The 25,735-nt window shown below is 42.8% G+C and overlaps 1 protein-coding gene across 3 annotated transcripts in view; it reads right to left on the bottom strand.

Annotated features, from left to right (window-relative positions):
• The window catches only part of CACNA1B (calcium voltage-gated channel subunit alpha1 B), a 254,918-nt gene that overhangs the window by 69,925 nt on the left and 159,258 nt on the right, over nt 1–25,735 (bottom strand). For all 3 annotated transcript variants that reach the window (XM_072633213.1, XM_072633211.1, XM_072633212.1), the window contains 7 exons: nt 23,486–23,615; nt 21,790–21,849; nt 20,183–20,289; nt 8,988–9,081; nt 6,818–6,978; nt 3,776–3,913; nt 1,112–1,313 (listed from right to left, as the gene is read on the bottom strand). In XM_072633213.1, the coding sequence (XP_072489314.1) occupies nt 1,112–1,313; nt 3,776–3,913; nt 6,818–6,978; nt 8,988–9,081; nt 20,183–20,289; nt 21,790–21,849; nt 23,486–23,615 (892 nt within the window). The remainder of the gene's footprint in view (nt 1–1,111; nt 1,314–3,775; nt 3,914–6,817; nt 6,979–8,987; nt 9,082–20,182; nt 20,290–21,789; nt 21,850–23,485; nt 23,616–25,735) is intronic.

The following is a 25,735-nucleotide window of genomic DNA, read 5'->3' as shown; positions in this document are numbered from 1 at the left end:
CACACATAAGCTGGTACTTTTACAGTCTACAACTGTTCAAGTAGAATGGGTCCCAAACTGGATGACTTCCAGGGAGGGAAGTAAGTCCCAGGGACCACTTAAGGTTCCAAGTCAAATTTGGACCATACAGTTTACAGTCAGAAGTGAGAGGACCATTAAGTCTTTCCATGACCAACAGGATCCCTTCCCCCAGGGGACTGTGGGCACCTTGGTCAGGGCTATGATAACTTAAGCCATTGCTAGCTAAGGCACGACCAATTTGCTTTATACCTCTGCCTCTAAAAAAGAGGTGCTATATGTAGCACCTATAAACTCTTCAAAACTCAGGAGACGGGCCACAGTTTTGATTGTAATTCAACTGTCTGCTTGCCTTAAATCTGCCAAGTTCTTATCTCACTTAAGTCCTGGACTTGGGCTAGGCAAAGGTGGTGATATAGATGTATGGGGTGGGGGCTGGGATGGATCTGGCTACTACTGCCTTCAAATAAAAGATACTTTCCTAAATCTTAGTACCTTCAGAGGAAGATCAGATTTTTTTGCAACAAGGTTACTTCTTTCAGGAACACAAGCCTCAGTTTCCCTGCCTGACAGACTCATCAAAGTAAAACCCAGAACTGGAAGGAAGAAAAATGGCTGCCTCCTATTGAGAGAACTCATGGACACCAAAGCATTCCTCTTAATTACTGTATCATCTTAGAGAGTCCCTGTTCTTAGTCAAGGGGCATGACCATACCCTCATAGGGTCAACCATGTCCATGAGTGGACAAAGAATTTTTCATTTGGGGTCTAGGTGTGTTTCTGCAGAGATTCATGGAAAAAGCCAGAGGCAAATAAGTTTCCCACCTAAGAATCATTACATAGAAAAATGTATGACTTTTATGTCATATCAAACCCAGTGGTCTCTTTACAAATCAACTGTGGTTTAAAAAAAAAGATCAAGATACACAGATGGTTTGTAATCCCAAGCCCATTACCAAGAACATTACCAAGAACCTTGTGCTGCTGAGGTGAAAGGAAAGAAGCCTCCCTAACAGCCCCAGATGTCAGCTAAGAACTCTCCCCTCACCACCTGCCAGTGTTCCTCTGTGGAAGGCCAGGACTCACAAGGTACCTCATTCTTCTCCAGGCTGCATTCTGACATCACTTTGTCTCCCTGCTCCTGGAAGGTGATGATGATCAATGCCACGAAGATATTGACGAAGAAAAAGGGAAACACAACAAAGTAGACTACGTAGAAGATGGACAGCTCCATCCGGAAGCCAGGGCTTGGACCCTGTTCTTCATATGTTGCATCCACCGAATGTTTCAGTACACTGGAAACAAAGGGAAAGGGAGTTCATTTCTGGGACACAAATTAGAAGCCAGAATTGGGAAAGAACTCCCCCCTAATGAATGTGGGGCAGTAGAAAGATTACTGGACTGGGAGTCAAGAGAGCTGAGTTACATTCCTAGCTCTGCCATTAACTCTTTTGTATTAGCCTTTTCAAAGAACTAGGTTTTAGTTTTGTTTGTCAGTTCTTTAGTCTGATCTATTTCTTCTGGAATTTTCAAAATTTCATCTCATGATGATTTGGGGTTTGTTTATTCTCTAATTTTTAAAACTACATATTCAGTTAGCTAACTCTTTTGTTGATGTAGGTATGTTCATTCTTTTTCACAGTTATTCATTTTTCTAGAATTTGACCCACTTATTTTCAAAATGCCATTAAGTCTTCATTTAGGTCTATAGCTTTTGTTTGTGTTCCCTATATTAATTACCATTTTTATTACATTATGGTCCATAAAAGATGTGGTTAGTATTTCTTTTAAAAATGTATAATTTTTGTGTCCTAGAACATGGTTTATTTTTGTAAAGATATTGTACAATGCTAAGAAATAAGTGTTTTCTTTAGTATTCATATTCAGAGGAAAGCCATGGTTTTTAGCTCAATTCTCCAACAGTTTGTTCAGTTCTGTAATTTTTATTTCTCTTTATGTTAGATTTTTCCAGCTCTGATAAAGGAATATTAAAAATCGACTGCAGTTATACAGTGGGTTTTTTGTGGTTTTGCTTTGGGTTTTTTGGCCAATGGTTTTTTCTTTTATGAATTTAGATGCTATGCCAGTTGGCACATATAAATTTAGTACTGATATTGGTTTGTTGTGTATGCTTCCTTTAAACACTTTATAGTCTCTCTGTCTCTCTTGGTGTTTAAACTTTCATTTTTGTTTTGTCTGATAGCATGATAGCACCTTCTCTACTAATAATAGTTCACATTTATATTAGGTTTGAAGATTTTTCATTGCTTTTTACAGATAGGCTCTCATTTGATCCTTGCAACAAACTTGTGAGGAAGTATCTCCATTTTCAGATGTGGAAATAAAGCTCAGAGAAGTAAGTGACTTGCTCAGGCTTATACAGCTAATAAATATCAGAGGCAGGAATCAAAACCAGATCTTAACTTTAAGACCATCACTGTCCATACTGTGTTGTTACCTGATGTGGCTTAATGGCTTGAGTGAGCAAGTCCTACTTACCTCCCTCCTACAGCCCTCCTCTTCCTCCTTCTTCTTCTTCCCATTCCCTTTTCTCTCCTTCCCCAGCCTCTTCAGAACTGGAGTCAGAAAAGCAGGGCTGGGTGCCCTGCCGGGGACTGCTCCTAGCCTCCCTAAGGGAAGCATTAAGGGATGTTTGTGTGGACAAGGGTTATTACTATATGTGAGTTCTGGCCTCCTCCTGGAGCCTGCAGGGCTTTGGGCCTCTTTGTGGTGGCAAAATGACAAACCAATTTCTAGGAGGGCAAGAAGGAGAGCTATTCTTTTGTAACACATCCTGGTTAGCACAGTACCTGATCCAGCATAAGCACTTAAGAAATACTTATTGACTGACTCTTTAACATGGTATACCATGAAAAAAAGTGCTAGAGTTGGAGTCACAGGACTTGAGTTCAAATTCTGACTCGCTACTTAGTGCTTGTGTGACCTTGGAAAAGTCACTTAACCTCTTTGGGTCTCAATTTCCCCAATAAAATGAAAAGGTTGGATTAGATGTGTTCTACAGTCCCTTCTGGCTCAAACTTAATGATCTTCTATGTATTATTTAGCAGGGATACTTACTTAAATGCTCTCCACCTCTTGGAATCATATACAGAAAGATATATTAGTATCAAAGTGTCTTACATGCCTCTCCCCTCTTATCGTGTTCATGCCTGAAATCTTTAAAAAGGCAGGATGATATCAGAATGCTTACTGTCTCAGGGAAGTACGGGGGAATAGAATTTGGAACTCAAAACTTTACTGGCCCCCCAATTTTTTAATTGTTTTATCATGTAATTGGGGAAAAAAATGAAATATTGTGTTTTTTTTTTAAAAAGAACAAGGTATAAAACACATTGCATTTCTCCTAGCTAGGCTCTTGCTGTCCTCGATTAAAATAATTCACTAAAAAATAAAAACAAATAAAAAAACAGAATGGTATAAAGGATAGAATACTATACATGGAATTAAGATGATTTGAGTTTAAATTCCACCTCAGGCACTTACCAGCTGGGTGACTTTTGGCAAGTCACTTAAATCCTTTGTGCCTCAGTTTTCTCATCTGTGAAATGAGGGAGCTGGGCTTCTCAAGTCTCTTCTAATTCCAACTTTATGATTATATGATACCCCTTAGTAAAGATCCTCTCCAGAGCAGCTGTCTGACTCTCCATGGGAATTTTCTTGTGTTCTCAATAGTGCCAAAACATTATCTATCCAACTCCCCCCTTCCCCAACCACACAGAACCTGGTGGCAACTCACGTTGGCCACCCTTCTCCTGTAGACACTGTGAAAAGAGTCAGCAAGGCCCAGAGCACGTTGTCGTAGTGAAAGTCATACTTCTTCCACTGCCTGGGTTGAGCTTCCACCTCATCCTTTTCATAATCCAAATATTGACCCCTGAAAATGGGAGCAAAGGGCAGGTTAGGGAGAGAAATTATATTATGTTGGGGATATGTACTTTCCCTACAGAAAGCATGTATCAGAGCCAAGGAGAGAAGGAAGAGACATAATCCCTGTGCTAAGAACTCATGAGTATCACTGCCTTCTTATACACATCCAATACTTTGAATTTGATGGGATTTTTAGTTTTCTAAATTAGTGTTCTTGGCATGTGAGTGGCATTCATTTAAAAACTCTCTATGTCAAAAAAGTAATGCAGTCTAGTGGAAAGAGAGCTTGCTCTAAAGTCAAAGGACCTGAGTTCAAAACTTGTCTTTACCTGTGTGACCTCTGGTAAGTCATTCTGAGACTCACTTTTCCCATTTGTAAAACAAAAGGATGAAACAACACGGTCTTTAGAGTCCTTTCCAACTGTAAATCTATGATCCTTTGAGTCAAGTGTTGATTTTTTTTTTCTTTCTCTAAAAATGCTGGTTCAAAAGCTATATTAGAAAACCCAAGAACTTTGGTCCAATCCCTTGACTCTGGTGTTAGCCAATCAGTTGCCCATCTCCATCTGAAGCAACAAGACTTAAAAACTCAGAGATGTTTGATCTCTCCTAAAGGGGATTGATCTCCAACTCATACCCCAATAACCACACGGCCTATGTTCAATGTGACTTATAAATTGTTCTTCCCCATGAAAAGGATTATATGACATAAAGAAAGTGGGGCCTAACAAAAACAATGGCTTATTTGAAATAAAGTTCTAATACAAGAAAATGGCCACTGTAAAGGATGTAGGTAGGTCAAGATGACTTAGTTCATTTCTTGAAACATTCCAGAAGTTTCAAACCAGTTCTGGGGACCTCTGCCCTCAGTCCCATGGTTTTCACTTTTCACTACTTTCTAACTTGTGCCCAATACCCAACACCTGACTGTACCAACCATCTGTCTTCCCATTTCTACCATCACTGCAGTCTTAGGGTGCTCCTTCCTAGCACCTACTTTGATCATTCCTATCTCCTTCCTGCCTCCAAACTGTCTCCCAACACAAGTTTTCTAGGGTATACTTACAAGGGAAAAGAATACCTCTTCTACTTCTTTCCTAAGTGATGGAGGGAATCGAAAGCACTTCAAGTTGTCCATATTTATGAATTTCTCTCCTATTAGGCTATAAGCATCAAGAGGGCAGGGCCTACATACGTCTCATCTAAACTTATTTGTCTCAGAATGTAGCAGAGGACTGTGCACAGTCAGGGCTTCATTCTTTGTTGGTTAAACACAAAGGTTTTCTTTTTAACCCAGAAACAAAGTATAATCCATTGCCTCAGAGAAAAAAATCTCTCTTCTCCTTCTTCTTCTTCTTCTCCTTCTTCATCTTCTCCTTCTTCTCCTCCTCCTCCTTCTTCCCCTTCTCCTTCTTCTTCTTCTTCTCCTTCTTCTCTCTCTCTATCTGCCTCACACACACTCTCTCTGACTCTCTCTGTCTCTCTCTGTGTGTCTCTGTCTCTGTCTCTGTCTCTCTCTCCCTTCTCTCTCTTTCTCTTCTCAGTCCATCAAAATCATGGTTATAGAAGTGGCTCTGATCACTTGGGTATGGTCCACTGAGCAGTATGGTCTCAATTGACCCAGAAGGGAAAGAAATCTTCTGGGAATAAAGTAAGAGCACATTTCAGGATTGGAGTCATCATGGCCGGACTGGGTTTACTTGGATGAGCCACAGTGGGTCTTTTAATTTTAGCTACTCTCCAGAGTTACATACTTGCTGATTTCCTCTGGCGGGATTTTCACCTGACCCCCTCACCCTCCCAACATTTCTACTAAACCAATAGGCCAAATGGTTCCTTATAGGAGTAAATTTTACTGTTACTATGTAGTGTTGCCATGTTTGGCTACTGATTATTCCTAAGTAGTGTTACTATGTTTGGTTACTAAGAAGCATTGATTTGGTCTGGTTAATGATTTTTGAGTTCGGTGTGGTGTGGGAAGGAGAACCAGTTCGGTCTTGGAGCAGACTTGGGCCGGTCATTTAATTTCTTTGAGTGTCAGTTTCTTCATCTACAACGAGACCTGCACTACTATTTAGGCTGATAGCTGGTATAATGGATAAAATACTGGGCTTAGATTCAGGTAGATCTGAGTTTAAATCCTATCTCAAGACATTTGCTTATTGTGTGACCCTGGGCAAGTCATTTAACTTCTATCTGTCTCATGTTCTTCATTTGCAAAATGGGGATAATTATAGCCCCTACCTCATAAGGTTGTTGTGAGAATCAAATGAGACTATATCTCTAAAGCGAAGTATATAATAAATGTTAGTTGTGACGATGATGACAATGAGCCTCACTGGACCACCATGACATGAAGAATCCTGGCACAAAGCACACAGCAAATCTTAGAGTAGTACAAGGAGATGAGTTGTTGCTGGGCAATGTTGCTATGTTGGGGTTACTGGTTGTTAAGCATTTAACTGTCTTATCTATGAGGCAGCTAGGTGGGGCAGCAAACAGAGCACTGTGCGTGGAATGAGGAGGACCTGAATTCAAATCCAGCTTCAGAAACTTCCTAACTATGTGACCCTGGGAAAATCACTTAACCTCTACTTAACACTGGAAAAGGGAATGGCAAACCACTCCAGCATCATTGCCAAGAAAACCCACGGACAGAGATCTACTGGATCATGAAGACCCGAACACAACTGAATGACTGAACAATGATAACAACGTCGTATCTGCAGCCAGTCCCTCAGGCTGAGAGGCCTCCTCTATACAGGTTGGACTACATCCAAAACTTAAAACATCTGCCAAGCTTCTAACAAGGAAACTGTGCACCCATGGTCCCTGGGCTGAGGCTGTCCTTGGGGTTTCTGACCTACAGAGGACTTAATATCACGGCAGCCCTGGCTGTAACTCAGTTTACCTGCAATCCCTCTGCAGCTCTTTGGATTCATCTGTGCAATAGAAGAATTTTCCTTTGAAGAGCTGCACAGCAATGACGGCAAAGATGAACATGAAGAGCATGTAGACAATGAGGATGTTGAGGACATTCTTCAGGGAATTTACGACACAGTCAAACACAGCCTGTGGAGAGAGAAGCATGAGAGAGAGGGCAGAGCAGGGGCAGGGATGGGGCTGGGCAGGGCCTCTAGAGGGAGGAATGAGAGAGGCAGGGTATGGGGCAGATGGTCACATCTGTGGCAACGATGAAGAAGGAAGGGCTTATCCAGGCCAGAGGCCAAGTTCAACCTATAGAAAGAATTGTGGGTGAATGAGGGATGGTGGAAAGAGACAGAGGAAGAAAAAGAGAAACAAAACCCAAAGCCATCACTAAGCTGAGGGTCTTGTTCACTTTGGGTGTGTATGGGGCAGAGGAAGAGAAGACTGCATCAGGCTTGCTAGCTGTTAACAAGATGAGGTTGAGCTCAGGAATGCTCTCACCTCCCTGATGTTCCCAGACTAGAAAGAAATCAGAAGTCTCTTAAATTGGGAGTTTCTAGAGGGCAAGGTTCATGTCTTATATCCACCAGACTAAGTCTGAGTTCAAGGTCCCTTCCTTCCTGACCACCTGTTAGCTGGCTACATGGAGAAGTTCAGTGCCTGCCTCACCAGAGAGATGATGTGGTACAGGAGATAAAAAGCCAAGCCCAATCCTACTTCTGTTACTTACTATCCATGTGACCTTAGGCAAATCACTTCACTCTCCTGGATCTTGGTGGCCTCATCTGTTTAGTGAGAGGACTGCACTAGATGATGCCTAAAGTTCCTTTTAACTCTGAATCTTTGATCCTCTGTAAGGGTGCCTGCCTTTCTCTAGTAAAGTCTATCTTCTGGCCAAATGAGAAAGGTTTCTTTGAGGGTAGATGTAAAAAAAGGTCATCTTTGGGGAAGACAGGACCTTCAGCTTGCCAAGCAGTATCTCCTACTCAAGACTCTTGGGCTGAATTCCATGGACCTAATCCTCCTCAGGGACTGAGAGGTCACCTGGTACAATCACCCAAACAGCAGGCATAAAAGGGAGAGAGAAATTATTTCTGTAAAATTCAACCTATAAAGAATATAGAGAAGACATATAGCATATAGATGACCTATCCCCTATGATCTAGTATAGAGGAGACCTGGTATACAAAGAGCATTGGACTTCAAGTCAGAAAACCTGGATTCAAATCCTGACTCCAATAATTACTAGCTATGTGACCTTGGTAAAGTCACTTCATGTCTCTGGGTCTCAGTTTCCTGATCTGTAAAATGGGGATAATACTTGTACTCCCTACCCTCACAGAATTGTTGCAAGAACAGTATTTTTAAAAACCTTAAAATGCTATATAAATGAGAATTATTATCATAAATGGTCAGTGTCCCAAAAGATCCTGAAAATAGGGGGCCTGTGTTCTAACTGTAACCAGACAAATGATTGCCTGATGGCTCTAACAGCACCTACCTCCTCTCTTCAGTGGGCCTAGTCAGACTTTAGCAAGAAGGAAACTTCAGCTGTATGAAAATGACAGAGAGTGGGTGTAGGATGGTGGGGTTTGCTATTTACCAAGATCTAACCCAGAAGCATGGCCTATTTGAGACTACTGCTTACTCTGAGACAGAAAGCCTTCCAACTCGGCCCATGGGTACAGGCCTTGTGGTAGAAGGAGGAAAGAGCAGCTCCTCCTCCTTCCTTCAGCTGCTCACTGAGTAATGTTCTGTGCTCCCTGGGTTGTGATGAAGAACATTGAATGGGATCAGAGTCACTCTTCTACATGTTTGTGAAATGTCCAGAGGAAGATTTGGAGCTAGTAAGGGATAGAATGTAACTCAAGGAATCCAATTTTGCCCAAACATTTTGGACAAACATAAAACGATTGCTCCTGTGGAAGGATTCGTATTTTCGCTTTTAAATTCTCTAGGCCATCCCTTTCTCTCCTGAGGTGATCAAAATAAATCAGACTTTCCTCTTCCCCTTTGCTTCAAAGATCAGCACCTCACCCTCCCTTCTTTCACACTAGGCAAAAATCAATCAATCAATCAATCAAAAGACCAAAGCAGTCAGTCCCCCATCCAAGATCCATCCCTTTAAGACCCTGATTCCTTCAGGCTCCAACCTTCAGTTTTGGTAAGCGTTTGATGGTCTTCAGAGGCCTCAGGACTCGGAGCACTCGAAGTGACTTGATCGTGCTGATGTCTTTCCCTTTTCCTCTAGAAAGGGAAAAGCCACAGAGAAAAAAACAGGAAGGGAGGAATTTGGCTTGTGTTTGGCTCTCAAGAACCCTCCTCCCCACCTCATTATACCCATGTGCACCACTGCAGGACTTGGGCAGGACTCATTTGTACACCAAAGTCCCCAGCCCACTGTTTTTCAGGACTGAGGGGCTCATTTTCAGTCACAGAAACATTAACTGCCCAAACTTTGTCCCTATACTGCAGTCCACGGACACATCAGCATCTCTTCTCTTTCCCAGAAATTCCTCACAAACAGTTGAGGACAGGTGGAAGGAAGTGCCTGGTATCATAGAGTAGAGCAAATCTCATATCTGGAGGAGGAAAAGGAAGGGAGGAGGAGAAAGAGGGTAAAGGCATCCCTCCTGAGGAACAAGCTAGATTGGACATCTCCTTCACTAGGGAGGAAACATAGCTTTAAAGTACAGATTGATAGCCATACACCCCCCTTTGCTACAGGAAGGAGAAATAATCAGCTCCAAACCTCATAGGGAGAGAGAAGCAGCAAAATTTGGGTTAGACAGAATAAGGTTTCCATCTTCCAGGAGGAGCAGCTCCTCAACCTGATCAACTTCCTGTGATCAGACATGCTAAGCCATGTAACAAGGAAACTGTTACATGGCTAAAATAGCATTTCCCATTCAGTGCATGCAGATGCTGTCCTGGTTAGGGGTGTATGGGGGAAACACTTACAGACCACACGCAGGAGTTCAATACTAAGTGCAGATGATGTCTGAACCAATAGAAAATGAAAGTTGTTGGGGGGTTTTCCCCCTGAGGGCCATGAGGTTTGACCTCCTAGAAAAGCTAGCTGCAAGACCTCCCAGGATGTCTACTTATACTACAGAGAAGGGAGAGAGGCATAGGAATATAAAAGAAAGAGGAGAGAAGAAAAGGAAATAGGAAATGTTGAAAAGGAGGAGGTGAAAGAGAAAAGAAATAGAAGGAAAAAGGATGAAGAAGGGAGGGGAAGAGACAAGAAGAAGGAAGGGGAAGGAGAAAGGGAGGAAGCAAAGAAAAAGGAAGGGAAAGGAAAGGAAATACAGAAGAAAGGAGAGGGAGAAGAGGATAAACAGAGCTCTGCTCTTGTCACACTAGCCCTTATGGCTGATAAATCTGCTGAAGACCCTCCTCTGGGGAAGGAAAGTCAAAGTCTGTAGCTTTCCAAGGAGACTGCTGAGTCTCATTAGGCAGGAAGGATTCCTGGGGTAGCCGGTTAGTTAAAGCTCTCTATTGGTTGTACCAATTGTCTTCCAGTTGTAGTACTGAAGACATAGGCTCCCAAGACTCAGGTTCCATCCTCTTTAGGCCTCGAGTTTAGCCTCTAGCTAGGCAAAGGCTGCTAGATGATTCAACAGATAGAATATTGGCCTTGGAGTTAGGAAGACCTGAGTTCAAATCCTGCCTCATCATTTGTGATTTTGCAAAAGTCACTTGACTTCTCTAAGTCTCAGTTTCCTCAACGACAAAATGGGGAAAAATAATAGCACCTACCTCTCAGATAGGATAAAATGAGATAATATTGGCAAAGTGCTTTAAAAATCTCAAATTGCTATATAAAGATTAGTGATCATTATTATTAGCTAACCCAGAAAAAGACCCCACTAGGCTTTGTGATTCTGACTGTTCCTGAATACCATCACAAATGGTGTTTGGCATGGGAGGTAGGGTGGTTTTGTTCTAAGAAAACACAGACCCATAAAGCAAAATTAGTTCCCACATGTTCAGAAGACACAGAAAACCTGAGTTAGTGTGGTCAAAGAGAAAATTAAGGACCTGGTTGGGAATGGGAACAATTGATGCCTATCTCCAAGTATACAGGCCTAACTATCCACAATTACAAGGTACAAGAAAGTCTGGAAGCACTATAACAATCAGGAAGATATTGAGGGCCAAGCTGAGTCTTCACACCAGCAAAGGGGAAGCCCTGTGGCTCTTCATGGGTCTGCTGCCCATCTTCAGGAAGCTCAAAGAGGTGGGGAAGAAGGATCACTAATGAATACCAATATTGAGTTTGACAGAAGGTGAGAGATGTTGAGTGAACCTAAGTCCTTGTGGAGTCCTTCTTGAGGAATATCAATAAAGAGAACCAGCAGTTCATAGGAGACAATATCCAAAGAGAGGCAGATCAAAACTAGGATAAGTCCACTGCTTCATGGTAAATGTGATAGTGGCAGCAGACAGAAGCAAGAAGCAAAACTATTTAATTCTTATCTGACTTCTGTTTTCGCTTCCAAGGAAAATGATCTTTAGATTGAGACAGATGGAATAAAAAGCATTCCTGGTGAGGTGAAATTCTTTATCAATGGGGTGTTGGTAAGAGACCAGCTTGTTATTTTCATGAGTTCAATCACTAGTCACAGAAAAATTACATCCTAAGATACTAAAAGAACTGACAGATATAGTTGCTAAGCCACTGTCAGTGATTCTATGAAAAATTGTGAAGAATGAGAAAGGTACCATAGAACTGATGAAGGGCAAATGGGGGAGAGAGAGAGAGAGAGAGAGAGAGAGAGAGAGAGAGAGAGAGAGAGAAAGAGGAAAGAGGGTGCAAATTATAGGCCAGTGAGCTTGACTTTGGATTTCTGACAAAATTACTGAACATATGATTAAAGGAATAGTTTATGAAATGGTAATCAGTAAGGATAAGTATGACTTCATCAACAAGAGTTCCTGCCAAACTAACTACATTTCCTTCTTCAACAAGGTAACTAAACTAGTAGACTGGAGGAATATTGAAGACACAGTTTTACCTAGGTTTCAGCAAAGCCTGTGACAACATCTCTTGTACTGTGCTCATGGATAAGATAGAAAGATGCAGGCTAAATGGCTGTGCAGGTAAGTTGATTCAGACAGGTTGAATGACAAGACAAAAGAGCTATTATTAATGGTTCAATGTCAACTTGGAAGGAGTTATCTGGCAGAATGCCCCAGGGATGTGTCCTTGGCCCTATGCTGTTCAACATTTTTATCAATGGCTTGAACACATAGAAGGCATACTTGTCAAATTTGTAGATGTCATGAAGCTAGAAGCAATAGCTAACACACTCTATGACAGTCAGAATCCCCAAAGATCTCAGCTGGCTAGCACCATGGGCCAAATTTAATAAGATTAAATTTGATAAGGGAAAATTCTACACCCAGATTAAAAAATCAACTTTGTAGTTTTACAAAAATGGAGAGCATAAAGATAGCTGGGCTACTGTTCATGTGAAACAGATTCAGGCATTTTAGTGAGCCAAAAAAAGTTTATAGTAGCTTATACTACCTTAAAATACAATGTCCAGTCTAAGGTAAGTGATGATCCCATCGTATTGTGTTCTAGTCAGATCATACTTGAGGAATATTCAGTTTGGAGCACCATATTTTAGGAAGGTCATTGGTGTGCATCCAGAGAAGGACAAACAAAATGGGAAGAAAACTGGAGACCATGCCATAAAAGGATGATGTAAAGGACCTGGGAAGTTTAAGGAGAGAAAACTTACAGGGCATGTGGAATGTGGTAGGAAGAGGGCAACATAAAAGGTATTTTCAAGTGTCTGAAAGTCTGTCATGTGGAAGAGGGACTGGATATGTTCTACTTTTCCTAGATGGCCAGAAGTAGCAGAGAGAAAGACTTAAGCTTAATGTAATTTAAAGAAAGAAAACACAATAACTTGGAGATGTCCAAAAGTAGAAGGAGATGCCTTGGGAGGTAGTGGATCTGTCTTTCCTTAAGGTTTTCAACTGGAGACTAGGTGACCAATTCTTAGGGACATTCTCAAGGGGACTCATTTTCAGGTACAAGTTGAACTAGTCAGAGTCTCCCAATCTGGGGTCCATTAACTTGTTTTAAAAAATATTTTGATAACTCTATTTCAGTGTAATTGGTTTCCTTTATAATCTTATGTATCTTATTTTATGCATTTAAAAGCATTATTCTAAGAAGGGATCCATAGACCTCATCAGGCTGCCAACGGGATTCAGGATACAAAAAACGTTAAGAATTCCTGGATTAGATAATCTTTTGAAAGTCCCTTCCAACTCTGAAGTTATATGATTCTTATCTCCTTCTAATTGGACCCAGGTCCAAGAAGCTGGATTTTCTGGATATAGTCTGAGTGGGAATAAAATGGGAAAAAGGTTTCTGAGAACTTTTCTTCCTCTTTCTGGGGAATCCTCAACTCTAGGGAGTTCTTTCTTCTGTGGTTCTTTCTAGAAGCATGTTGGGGATTCAGACACCTTCCTTGTAACCTGTGTTGTGGATTAAGGTCCCAACTCCTACTCCTGTAAGTTTGTATCTGGAATTCATTGTTAGGTAGCTATACATTTTTTGATCACTGACTGTTGACTCAGGAATTTTTGAGCCTTGAAGTCAGCTTACATTCTGCAGATAAAGGATAATATCAAAGCTCAGCCCCCAGGTACCCCCTGACACAAGAAATTAAAGCAAATGATACTTAGGAAACTAGATTATTTGGGTTGGAATTGCTCTACCAGCTTATAAAGCTGTGAACTCTAGGAATCCACTCTCATTAAACTGTGACTCCCAGAATTCTCCTGTCTTTAAAGCTATATGAAACCTGCGATTCTCCTGACAAAAGGCTACGAATTCTGGAGTTCTCCTAACAGCAGGGCTGTGAATTGCAGATCTCTCTTGTCTCTAAGTCATGAGCTAGGGTTGGTGCTGATCAGAGTATTAAGTAGGAACGTAGTTAGAAACTGTTAGATAGGTGTGGGTTCTGGGAAGCATGCTGATGTTACTAGACAAATGATAACTGGATGGAAGGAGATTGTCTAAAGATGATGAGCAATAGAATTCAACTGATTCCAAAGCCAATGGAATGAGTATAACATGGATTACAGCCATGTTGTCTAGGGTGTGGTTTGCTAAGGGTGCCAAATAGTGCGCAGGCATTATTAGTAGGGCACGAGAGACAGCAAGAACGCATTACCCCATAAAGCTCCTACAGAGAGTCCAGCAACAGGAAGACAAGGAAAGAATGAAGAGTCAGTGACATAGAGAGAAAGTGCCAAGTCATCTGGGCATGTAAATTCTCTCTCTCTCTCTCTCTCTCTCTCTCTCTCTCTCTCTCTCTCTCTCTCTCTCTCTCTCTCTCTGTCTCTGTCTCTGTCTCTCTGTCTCTCTGTCTCTCTCTGTCACACACACACACACACACACACACACACACGGACACATTTTACAGAACTCACAAAATCTTAAAAAGAAACATCAAACAGACAGCACACGCCACTGTATCTCATCCCAGCATCTCTGACAGGGGCAAGGGAGACAGAAATCTATCAGATAGAAATACCCAGTCTTGGTCTGGGGAAATTGACAAAGCATTGTTCCCATGAAACCCCTTTCTTTCCAAACACACACAGTTTTGCAGATGCTTTGCCTGTGACTAAATACCACCAAAAGAACAAGCAGAAAAAGTGATTAATTGGGATTTGAAATCTATGCCAGGTCTCTAAAGTGAGGGCCCTGACCCCCAAAGGGTGCTGACCAAGCAATTAAAAGGTGGCAATATGTGTTACATTCCATATTCTCTGCAGCAACCAGTCTCTGGGACTCCAAGATGACCCCCTTCATCCATTATCACCCAACACTCCTATCCTCCTCCTTTTGCAACCATGGGCACCTTCACCAGCAGCTGTGCAGGCAAAATTCTCCCTCTCCCCGGGTGCCCTAGAGTCCCCACAACTTTCCCCTTGGACCATTTCACGGCTGTGCCAGGCACCCCTCAGCAAACAATGCCCTCAGCCTCTCCATTCCAGGGCAACGGCCAATGAAGAAGACCTTCTCCATCTCCAACCACCATGACTTTGTTAGTTCTTTTGATGGGACAAAGTACATTGTACAGGAAAAGCAGGCATGAGTCTGCTTTACAGATCTCATTGCGTTATCTTTTCCCACTCTAGATTTTCCTATTTATGTCGAAGGCATCATCATCATCCCAGCCACAAAGGTTTGTGGTTTTTTAGTCACCCTCAACTCCTAATTCCCCCTCACCCCACACAGTCATTCAATTGCCAAATATTGCATTTTTGCATCCACAGCATCTCTCAAATCTGTCATCTTCACTCCACTTACACAGTTTCTACTGGTTCAGACTCTTGTCATCTCTCTCTGGAACTCTTGCCCTAGCCCCCTGACTGATCCAATACCCTGCCTCCAATCCATCTTCTGCCAAGCAGCCAAAGGGATTTTCCTAAAGAACGGTCTGACCATGTCACTCTCCTGCCCAAAAACTCAGGTGGCTCCTATTGACTCTTAAGATAGAATAATATTTCATTTTTATCTCATCCAACTTTTCCTATTTTTATGTTTTCAAATGTGCATAATTATTAGTGTAAGTTGTGTTTATCATTTCTAAATACATATATTGGGGATGCTCTAAATATTGTTACTAATCCATTTTCCAAAGTTTGACCATTCTGCTGGGCTGCCCCAAATAACTGTCCTGGGAGACTTTTTCAGTGACTCCATGGGATTGTGCTGCAGTGGGAGACAATTTGTGTGTTGACAAATCTGAAATATGCTGATTTCGCACAGTGGTCACTCTCCAGTCCCTGGAATTCTGGACAGTACACTGCTACTTCCCCAGCTCCTAAGAAATTAGGAAAGAGGTGAATGGTGTCTTGCTGTAGATTGCCTTTGCTTTGCTGAAAAGCAGAGACTGTGGTCCAAGGAGGCAATCAGAAACCTGTCCCTATGGAAGGCCTCAGAGAAAGGTTTGCTTTTATGCTTTTCTTTCATTGTCCCAGATGGTACTAGTCATTTTGCAGACTGATACTCCTAAATGGTTTTCCAACGTTAGCTTCAAAGAAAGAGCTGTTAGCCCTGACCTAGCTTTCCAGACTGATTTCACATTATACCCCTACACATTCCATTTGCCAGTCCAAGTGGCCCACTGGATCATCCCTATATATGACTTGCCATCTCCCACCTCTGGGCTTTTGCACGAGCTGTCTCCCACCCCCGGGATACTTTACCTCCTCACTTCTCTGCCTTTTGGAATCCCCAGCTTCCTTCAAGGCTCAGCTCAAGTGCCATCTCCCACACAAGGCTTTTCCTGATTCCTACTGTCATGTTCCCTCCTCTCCTCCCCCCACTATCTAAAATTACTTTAGCTTTTTTTATAGGTGGTATAGTATAATGGATAGAATGCAGGCCTTGGAGCCAGAAAAACTTGGGCTTGAGTCTCGTCCTCTGACATATACTGGCTGCTTCTCAGTGATGTAGGAAACTTGCTACCCAATACACTGCAAAGAAAGTACCAACCTGCATTGGTAGACTTTTCTTACCTAGGAGTTCCCCACATCAATGACATCACAGATCTAGTTTTTGTTCTCTGTATTTTATATTTAGAATGTAGAATGTAAACCTATTGAGGTCAAGAACTGTTCAAATTTTTCCCTTGGTGTCCCCAGTACCTAGCTTAGTAGTACCTCACAGGTGCTTAACAGATAACTTGCTGAATTAAATTAAACTAGGAGTGTCATCTAGTGGCAGCTAGGTGATACCATAGTGTAAAGACCAGGCCTGGAGTCAGCATCTTCCTGAGTTCAAATTTGACCTCAGACATTTATTAGCCCTGTCATCCTGGGCAAGTCACTTAACCCTGTTTGCCTCAGTTTCCTCATCTGGAAAATGAACTGGAGAAGGAAATGGCAAAACACTCCAGTGTCTCTACCAAGAAAATCCCACATGGGGTCACAGAGAACTGGACACAACTGAAAATGACTGAACAACAGCGGAGCTTCATCTGAGCACACAGGCATCAGAGGAGACACACAAGAGCATCCACACAGGAATGCACACGGAGATAGATATGGGGACACACACATGCAAAGGGACACAAGGTGGGGCAGGGGGCACACACAGTCTGAAGCACCAGGACAGGCTGACAGTGTATGTAAATGTCATAGAGGAGTCAATTTAATCCCTGTCAGTAAGAGGAGAATAGAAATTTCTCTAAACCAAACAAGTCTCAGCCAATGACCTATAGTTGAATCAGTCACAACTAAATTTGCTTCATGCATTATTCTGAACAACAAGAGCTTTTACTGGGGTTTTTTTTTGTTTGTTTCTGCTGTTGTTATCCTTGACTAGCTTTAGACCCAGCCATCACTTTCCAGGTGGGAAGGAGATCAAGGCCTGCTGTATATAACAAACTGCAGGGGGCAAAGGCACTGGGAGGCTCGTTCCCAGCATGGGCTTAGATGGGCTCAGAAAAGCAAAGGGGAGGAAAAGATAGAGCTCAGGGCCCTTGCCTCAAAAGTGCTCCCAAAGTGGCTCATGGGGTCATCTCTCTCCTCCTGTGAATCTCCAGCACATGTCAATATGCCATGCATCTCCAGTTAACTACTGGACATCACCTGCTGTCTCAAATTCAACATAGCCAAAACTAAAGTCAGAGGACCTTGGTTCAAGTCCCGCCTCTGATGTTTATTACCTTTGTGGTCTTGAGCAAATCACCTAAGCTCACTGGGCCTCAGTATCCTCATCTGTAAAGTGAGGGGTTTGGATTAGACAGATTACCTCTGAGGTTCCTTTCCAGCTTCAAATCTATGAACCTCCTAAATCTTAACTCTTCCTTCACCTTCACTGTTGTGGATGACATCAACATCTTCCCAGTCACCTAGTTAAAGATGGAGCCATCTTTAACTATTTACTTCTCTCCCACCACCCCCAAAGTCAAGGAATTGCAAGTTCCATCAGTTCTACCTCCATACTGCCAACCATATCCATCTTCACCTTTCCCCTCACATAGCCACCATTCAATTCAGGCTCTCATCTTCTCTAGCTAGGATTATAATATGATAGCCTCCTATCGGATCTCCCTGTTTGCAATCACTCCCCTCTCCAATCCATCTGGCAACACATCCTGACAGAACAATCTTCTTAATGCACAATTGGGTCATGTCACTTCCCTGCCCCCAAAACTTTCCCTGGCTCCCAATCACCCATAAAGTAAGAGATTTTATTCAAGGACCTCCACAACCTGTCTTCAACCTATCTTTCAAGTCTCATTTCACACTAACCCCATCACAGTAACTACATTCCAGCCAAACTGGAATACTTGTCAAATTCTCCTTGCATCTGTATGTACCTGAAATACACTCTCCCTTCTCATCTTCCCCAGTTGAAATCTTCTTCTTTGTTTCCTTCCATTTCTTTCTTTCATCAAGGCCCAGTTCAGTCTTCCCAGAAGCTCCCAGTTGAAAGTACTCTCCCACATCCACACGCATCACAGACATATTTTTTTTACATTCATTGATGTCTCTATCCCATTCTGCTTTGTATCATCTATATTTGAGGCTCTATTCTCCCTAGCAGACTGTAAACTTCTTGAGACGAGGGACTGTGTTGTTTGCCATCCTTATATCCCTAGCATAGAACAAAATGCCCTGAACATAGTAGGCACTTCATAATTACTTAGTTAAACTGAATTGAATTCCTTGTTGGGATCTGACCACTGACTACTACTACTAATTGCATCCAATTCAAAAGCCATTTGTGAAATTATTATTTTGTGCAAGGCTTTGTCCTGCAAGGCTGCCAGAGATAAAGGATATCACCCTGCCCAATCCTCAGAAAGCTTACAGTCTAGCAAAAGAAACAAGATAGGGGCTCACTCAGAGACCAGCAATAAAAGGTAGGATATGAAAAGAGCCCTAAAAGAGGTACAAAGTGCTCTGGTTGCACAGAGGAGGAAAAAATCATTTCCAGGTAGGTGGGATCTGGGAAGGCTTCATGGAGGAGGTAGCATGTGAATTATGCCTTAACCCATGGACTATTGGATCAAAATATTAGAGCTGGAAAGGACCAGAGAGGTCAGCAAGACCAACTCCCTTATTTTACAGGTGAGGGAACTGAGGCAGAGAGAAATTAAGTGACTTAGCCAGGGTTACATAGCTAGTAAATGTCTAAGGCAGGATTTGAAATCAGGTCCCCCTGAAGTCAAGTCCAGAGCGCAATGCACCACACCAGGCCAGATAGGATTATAACAGGGACAAGGAGAATTCTGGGCTTGGGGAACAGGGTGAGTGAATGCAGTGAGGCAGAAAAACCAATGATACATCCACTCTGGCCAGCATGTAGGGTCAGCCAGGGTCAGTGCATGGAGGGCCTGAATTTCAGGCCAAAGAGGTTAGACATCCTTTGGGAGGCAGCAGGGAGCCACTTAGGGTGTACGAGGAGAGTACCACAGGCAAAGTGGGATACTAAGAAAATTAGTCTTGAGCATATAGTGCATTTATCAGAGTTCTTTCCTAGACATAAAATAAGTGGCTTCCTCACCTGACCAGGAAAGAGGCTTGTTTTCCAGGACAGGAAAGTGGGCCCTCAAAGCTGAGAGGTAGGGGCCAAAATATTAAGAAAATTCATATCAGAAAGACAAATCAGCTCATGGAGAATGGTCAGACACTAACTGAGCAGACAGAACGGCATCTGACTTTGGGTAAAATAGCAGATATTGGGGGTTCTACCTTCTTTTATCTCAGGCTGTTTTGTGTGCCTCAGAGGCGTCTCTCCACCTAGATGATGAGAGAATAATTGAGGGAACTCAGTGACTTTGGAACCAGAGGACCTGGGTTTGAATCTCGCTTCATCATGCCTGTGTGACATTGAATAAGCCACTTAACTTCTCTAGTTAGTCTCAGTTTCCTCTTCTATAAAATGAAGACAGCTAGATGGTACAGTGGGTAGAGAGCACTGGGTCTGGAGACAGAAAGATCTGAGTTCAAATTTAGTCACTTTAGACACTTCCTTTCTGTGTGGTCCTGGGTGAGTTATTTCTGTCTGCCTTGGTTTCCTCTCCTCTCCCAGCACCAAGCACACTTCCCAAAGTGGGAATCTATTATCTCAGAGGCAAATGGCCACTTTGTTCTCAGACACAGCCCTAGGGTCCCCTCTTCAGGCAGGAAATTCAGACTGTCAGTCATGTTTAGGTCTAACCTTTATTCCTTCATGTCCTAACTGTCTTCTCTCTTCACAGAGAGCTTAGGGGCCAATTCCCCACCCTTTCCCATCCTGCTCACTTTGCCCTTCACTATCAGGAACCGGGTATGGGGAAGAAAAGTGACTTACGAGAAGGCAAAAGCCACCAGGGCCCCACTGACCACAATGAAGTCCAGAATGTTCCACAGGTCACGGAAATAAGAGCCAGGATGAAGCAGCAGCCCCAGGTCAATCATCTCCAAGAGAAACAAAGGCCATTAGCATTAGTATAAGGCAGAGGAGGCAAGCCCTGCCTGTCCTTACAAACCCATTGTGTCAATCCCACACAAAAACTCTGCATGGGCCTAGAAAAGCTGTCATACATCCTAGAAAGGGTATAACAGTCTACTTTCCTATGATTTTACTAACCACTCCTGTCATTTTCCAAATGAAGATATCCCTCCTCAGCCATCACTACCCTCTATGTTTAGAAGGTAAGATCCTTGAGGACAGGGAGACAGGGACTTTGTTTTTGTACTGTAGTCCTAGAACTTAGCTTTGCACTTGGCACATAGTAAGCACTCAATGTTTGTATTTTTTCATTCATTCATTCATGGAACCACTTTCCTCTCCCAGTTACACACACACACACACACACACACACACACACACACACACACACACACACACATACACACTCACACACAGACACACACACTCACACACACACATGCGCACACACACACACACACCAGATCCTATCTTATCCAGCTACCAACCAAGCCTAGCCCAGTTCAGGCCTGATCTCCCCATTAATAAGAGTTCTCACTCCACGAGATTTCACAGTAAAAATTACATGAGTTAATAAATAACCTTTTTCAATTTATGATGGAAAATGCCATCCACATCAGAAGAAATATGGAACCTGAATGTAGATGCAAGCTTACTATTTGCTCTCTCTTTTTTTGTTTTATTTTGCTTTTTCTTTCTCATGGTTCCTCCCATATGTTCTAATTCTTCTACACAACATGACTAATAAAAATGTATATGTAGAGCCTATATCAGACTGCATGCTGTCTTGGGGAAGAGAGAGGGAAGGGGAGCAGAGAAAATTTAAAACTTACAGAAGTGAATGTTGAAAACTAAAAATAAATAAATTAATTTGTAAAAAAAAAAAAATAAAAAGAAAGAAAGAAAAGAAAAAAGAAGTACCCCTTTTCCTAAGTGAATACTCTATGCAGGCTAGACTTGAGGCCTCTTCATGTCCCAGGGCTGCCAGAGCCCCCTGTGTACCTCTGCTTCTGTCCTGTTTGACTTTTTCTCCCACATGGGGTAGGAGCAAGACTGAAAGCCTTGGAACCGCTTAGGGAGCAAGGCTCCTCTCCTAGGGGCTGTCTTGGGCACATATACACATGCATATGCACACAAACTAGGGACCCCCAATAGACACAAATACACAGTAGCTACACTGCACACATACCCCCCACCTCCTCCCCGTCACAAAGCTACACTGGCCACATTGGGACACACAGTATGATGCCTTCTGGTTGCCAAGCTAAAGGAGCCTCACAACTCATCTAGTCCACAATGCTGGTCCTTCGAGGCCCAGTCTCCATTCTATCTATTCTAAGGAAATTCACATGTATTTGTCCTTGTTCCCTATGAGCAAAAGATCTCAACACTCAGGCTCATCCATAGCCTGTCATCTTTAGACCCCAGTGAGCAGCTATGTGATCCTAGGGGGTGCTGGATCTTACCTTGATTACCATCTCGAAGGTGAAGACCCCAGTGAAAATGTAATCCATGTACTTGAGAACCTAAGGAACAACAAGGGAAGATGCCTTTTCAGAGACTAAGCACATGGCACGGAAGGTGATTTCCACAGCACCCATTCCATTATTTTGAGAAACAACTGTTATATTGGAAAGAACCCTAGATTTGGAACAAGAAGACTTGAATTCTAGTCCTAAATCTATCCTACACTATGTGAATCTCTCTGAGCCTTAGTTTTCTCATTCACAAAAATGGGATTAAAAACCTCCAACACTACTGCTTCAAAGGGGTCAGATAAGACACCCCTAGAAAGCGTTCTGTATCTCTAGAGCACAGGTAGCCCATGACACTCCAGAGTACAGCATGAACCAGATTAAAATATCATTGGGAAATAACAAAATAAATAAAAATACACGCAAACAGAGATATTGTTGGTATGTTGTTTTTAATGTCAATACATGGTCCACAGGGATCTTGAGTGGCCCTCATTTCTGACTCTCTAAAGTACCGTGGAAGCAGCTGCTGCAGGTGTTCTTCTTGGCTCTGTGGCTTCTGAAGTCTTGTGTTTGGAAGTCAAGTTTCCTAAAACATAATCTGGAAAAGGGAGCTTCTGGCAGAGAACCCTCCTGGAATGTGAGTGGGCTCTTTACATGGGAACAACCTCTTGCTAGGGTTGGAAGCTCAATTCCATGTGGACAGTCTCGGGCGGGTAAAGGTGGGAACTTCTAAATCTTAGAGTTCTCACGAGACCCCCCAGGAAATGGCTGGGAATCGAGGTGAACCGAGCTATCTCGTGTATTTCCACCTCTTCCCGTGAGAAACGTGATGGGAGAGAGCTCTCCCCGCCCTCGAGATTGTCCCGGATCTGGGCACACTATTGTTATCTAACAGCACGGTATTCAGATGCAAACTTTGCTGCTGGAGAGTCTAAGTAGGATCAGGAAAGCCTGAAAGTTCTCTTGGGTGGAGGGGCGCGGAGCGGTGAGGACACCAGGCTCCGCTTTTCCTCTCTCCTCTCTCCCCTCCCCCTCTCTCCCCGCTTATACTTCTACTTCCAATCTCTTATTGTAAGATCTTTGCCTCCTTGGGAGATCTTTCTCTTTCCCTCCTAAGGAAGAATTCCTCTGCACTTGTAACTAGACCCTGAAATAAAGCTCAACCCTTGTTTGACTCTGGAACGTCCTTTCTCTCATACGAGCATCCGGTTTGGCCAACTGAAGACCTCGGGAGGTGAGGTAAGAAGACTCGGGTAGCCCACAGGCCTCTAGGCCTGGCAACCTCTCAACCACAGTGAAACTTAAGAGCAAAGATGAATTAACTGCTTGCTCTACCTTCTAACTTACCGTGTGCCTTTGGGCTAATCACTTTTCCTCTCTGGTGTAATGGAAAGAAAGCTGAATTTAGAGTCTCAGAAACTAGATTCAACTCTAAGCTCTGCTCCTTACCATTTTGTGGGGAGTCATTTAATCTCCTTTGGGCCTCAGTGTGTTCATCTGTAAAATGGATTTGAATGGATGACCTCAAAGGTCTCTTTCAACTCTAGATCTACGGTTTATTTTTCTAACTCTGCCTCTGCCCAGCCCCTAGTCTTCCCCTTGCCTCTACATTTTTCTGGGGAGCACCCCAGGCCTGCTGGAAGGAAGATGGAGAAGGACAGACATTCTACCAGCAGACACTCACATTGTTCCTGGGCGAGTCAGCCTGTACTGGATCCTCAGCAGCCAGAGCAATGCTGCTGAGAGCAATGACCCCGAGGATGACCATTTCAAAGTAACGCATATTCACTATGTAGTGGCAGGCACGCCGGAGCCTGGAGGATAAAGGCAAAGAAATGAGAAATGAGAAGGGCCATGCTCCTTAAAGAGACAAGAAACTTTGTCCACAGAATCAACCCAAGGAGCATCTCTGCTGCAGATATCAGAGCTGTGGGGGACTAAAAATCTGCATGGATGGAGTGATCCCTCCCAAAAGTATGGCCAGATTGTCTGAGGTGCCTGGTTTGTAGCATGGGAGAAGAGGGGAACGTTGTAGGTATCCATAGGTGGAGGAGAAAAGGAGTGGAGTACATCAGGATGGTTGGAAAGCCACTGATCTAGGAACTTAAGAAAAAATGCTACTTTCCAATAATATCCTCTCTCTCTCTCTCTCTCTCTCTCTCTCTCTCTCTCTCTCTCTCTCTCTCTGTTTTTCTCTCCCTCCCCTCCTCCTTTTTCTTTCCTCTCTTATTGTTTCTTCATCCCCCTCCCTACATAATTCCTATTTGATCCATGAAAGTCCTCTCCCCCAAAATAAAGCTTCCAAACTAATAATAATGGTCTTGCAGAACAGATAATTTAGCATTCCTTTCTCTCTTGGCAGAGGGAAAAAGGAAAACAAATATAGAATGTCAACATGTACTACAGACAATTTTTGCTTAACCATTTTTCTTTGTTAAAAGGAAAGATTCGCTCTGGAATGAGAATGAACAGGTATATTGAGAAAAGTCTCTGTGACAGTGCTAGAAAAAAGTATCAATAAATTATTTTAAAAAATAAAACCCAGATTCTAATTTGTTTACATCTGTCAAGCATGACCACTCCAGAGTTGGTGCCATCACCTTAATCCTACAAACTCTGTCTTCTATCTTTGATATCTCATATTCAAGGCTGAAGCCTAAAATGTTCAGTCTCCAGTTTGGGATAGAAAACAGAATGCAGAGCTGACAAATGGAAAAGGTGGAAGCAGTCCCAGAACTCACTGAAGGGGCAGGATTAGACTCGCAGACATCCTGTGAAGTTTGAAGGAGGTAATATCTGGAAAAATCAAAGTGCTACTTTTCACAGCAAGTGATAAATAAGAATTTCGGTGCCCTCCAGAGTTGATGGGAAATAAAAACATAAATTGATTCCAGCAAGGTTCATGTAAGGTCTTGGCAGACAGACCCCCAAATGGCTAATTAGGAGACACAAGGAGAATTTTCAGAGCCTCATTTACAGTGTGAGAGTAATGCCATAGACAAAAATATCACTGTCCTAAAACAAAACCCTTTGCCCACGTCATAGCAAGAATTTGGGTGGCTGCCCCATGGTTCTGAGTCAGAAATTTTCCTAAATACCTGTTCCTAATCTCATGTTCTTATTCCGACCCAAGATATAGCTGTGTGACAGCATGTGCAAACCATAGGTCTGCATGCAATCATGTATATAGACCACAAACATGGGTATGCCCATGCTTCAGTTCTGAACATATAGGTATGTGGTATTGGATATAGCCTATAGGCACAGCTAGGTGGCTCAGTAGATAGAGCACTGGTCTAGAGACAGGGAGAGCTAAGTTCAAATCTGGTCCCAGACACTTACTAGCTATGCAACCTTGGGTAAGTCAATTAATGTTTGCCTAAGAGGCAGAGAGGTGGATAGATAGAGCTGGGCTTGGAATCAGGAAGACCTGAGTTCAAATCTGGCCTCAGACACTTACTAGTTGTATAACTCTGGGTAAGTCATAATCTGTATTTGTCTTAATCCACTAGAGAAAGAAATAGCAAATCACTCCAGTATCTTTGCCAAAAAAAATGGACAGTATGGTCCACAGGGTCATGCAAAATCTGACAAGACTAAACATAAAATAGACATGAACATGTGACAAAAGGTACAAAGACATGGCATATGACAGAGGGTATGTATGGTCCACAGACACAGGTGTGTGTGTATACACTGTGGATACAACTGTGCACCAGGATCACAGTATACAACAATGTGGCATCATGGGGATGGAGAGGAGGGGAGGGAAGAGAAAGACCAAAAAGGGAGAGAATGAATAGACCTTAGTGACTGATCAGACGTGAGGGAGAGAGGAGTTAAGAATGACTCAGAGCTCTGGGGTTCAGCTGGTAGCAGTAGTTGTCTGTGAAAGCAGGGAAGACCTCTGAGGGAGTGAATATGAAGAGGGAAG

Source organism: Notamacropus eugenii, chromosome 1, assembly GCF_028372415.1.
Source record: "Notamacropus eugenii isolate mMacEug1 chromosome 1, mMacEug1.pri_v2, whole genome shotgun sequence".
NCBI classification, from domain to species: Eukaryota; Metazoa; Chordata; class Mammalia; order Diprotodontia; family Macropodidae; genus Notamacropus; species Notamacropus eugenii.
The sequence above is the reverse complement of the archived record's forward strand: the minus strand, read 5'-3'. Positions and strand labels throughout refer to the sequence as shown.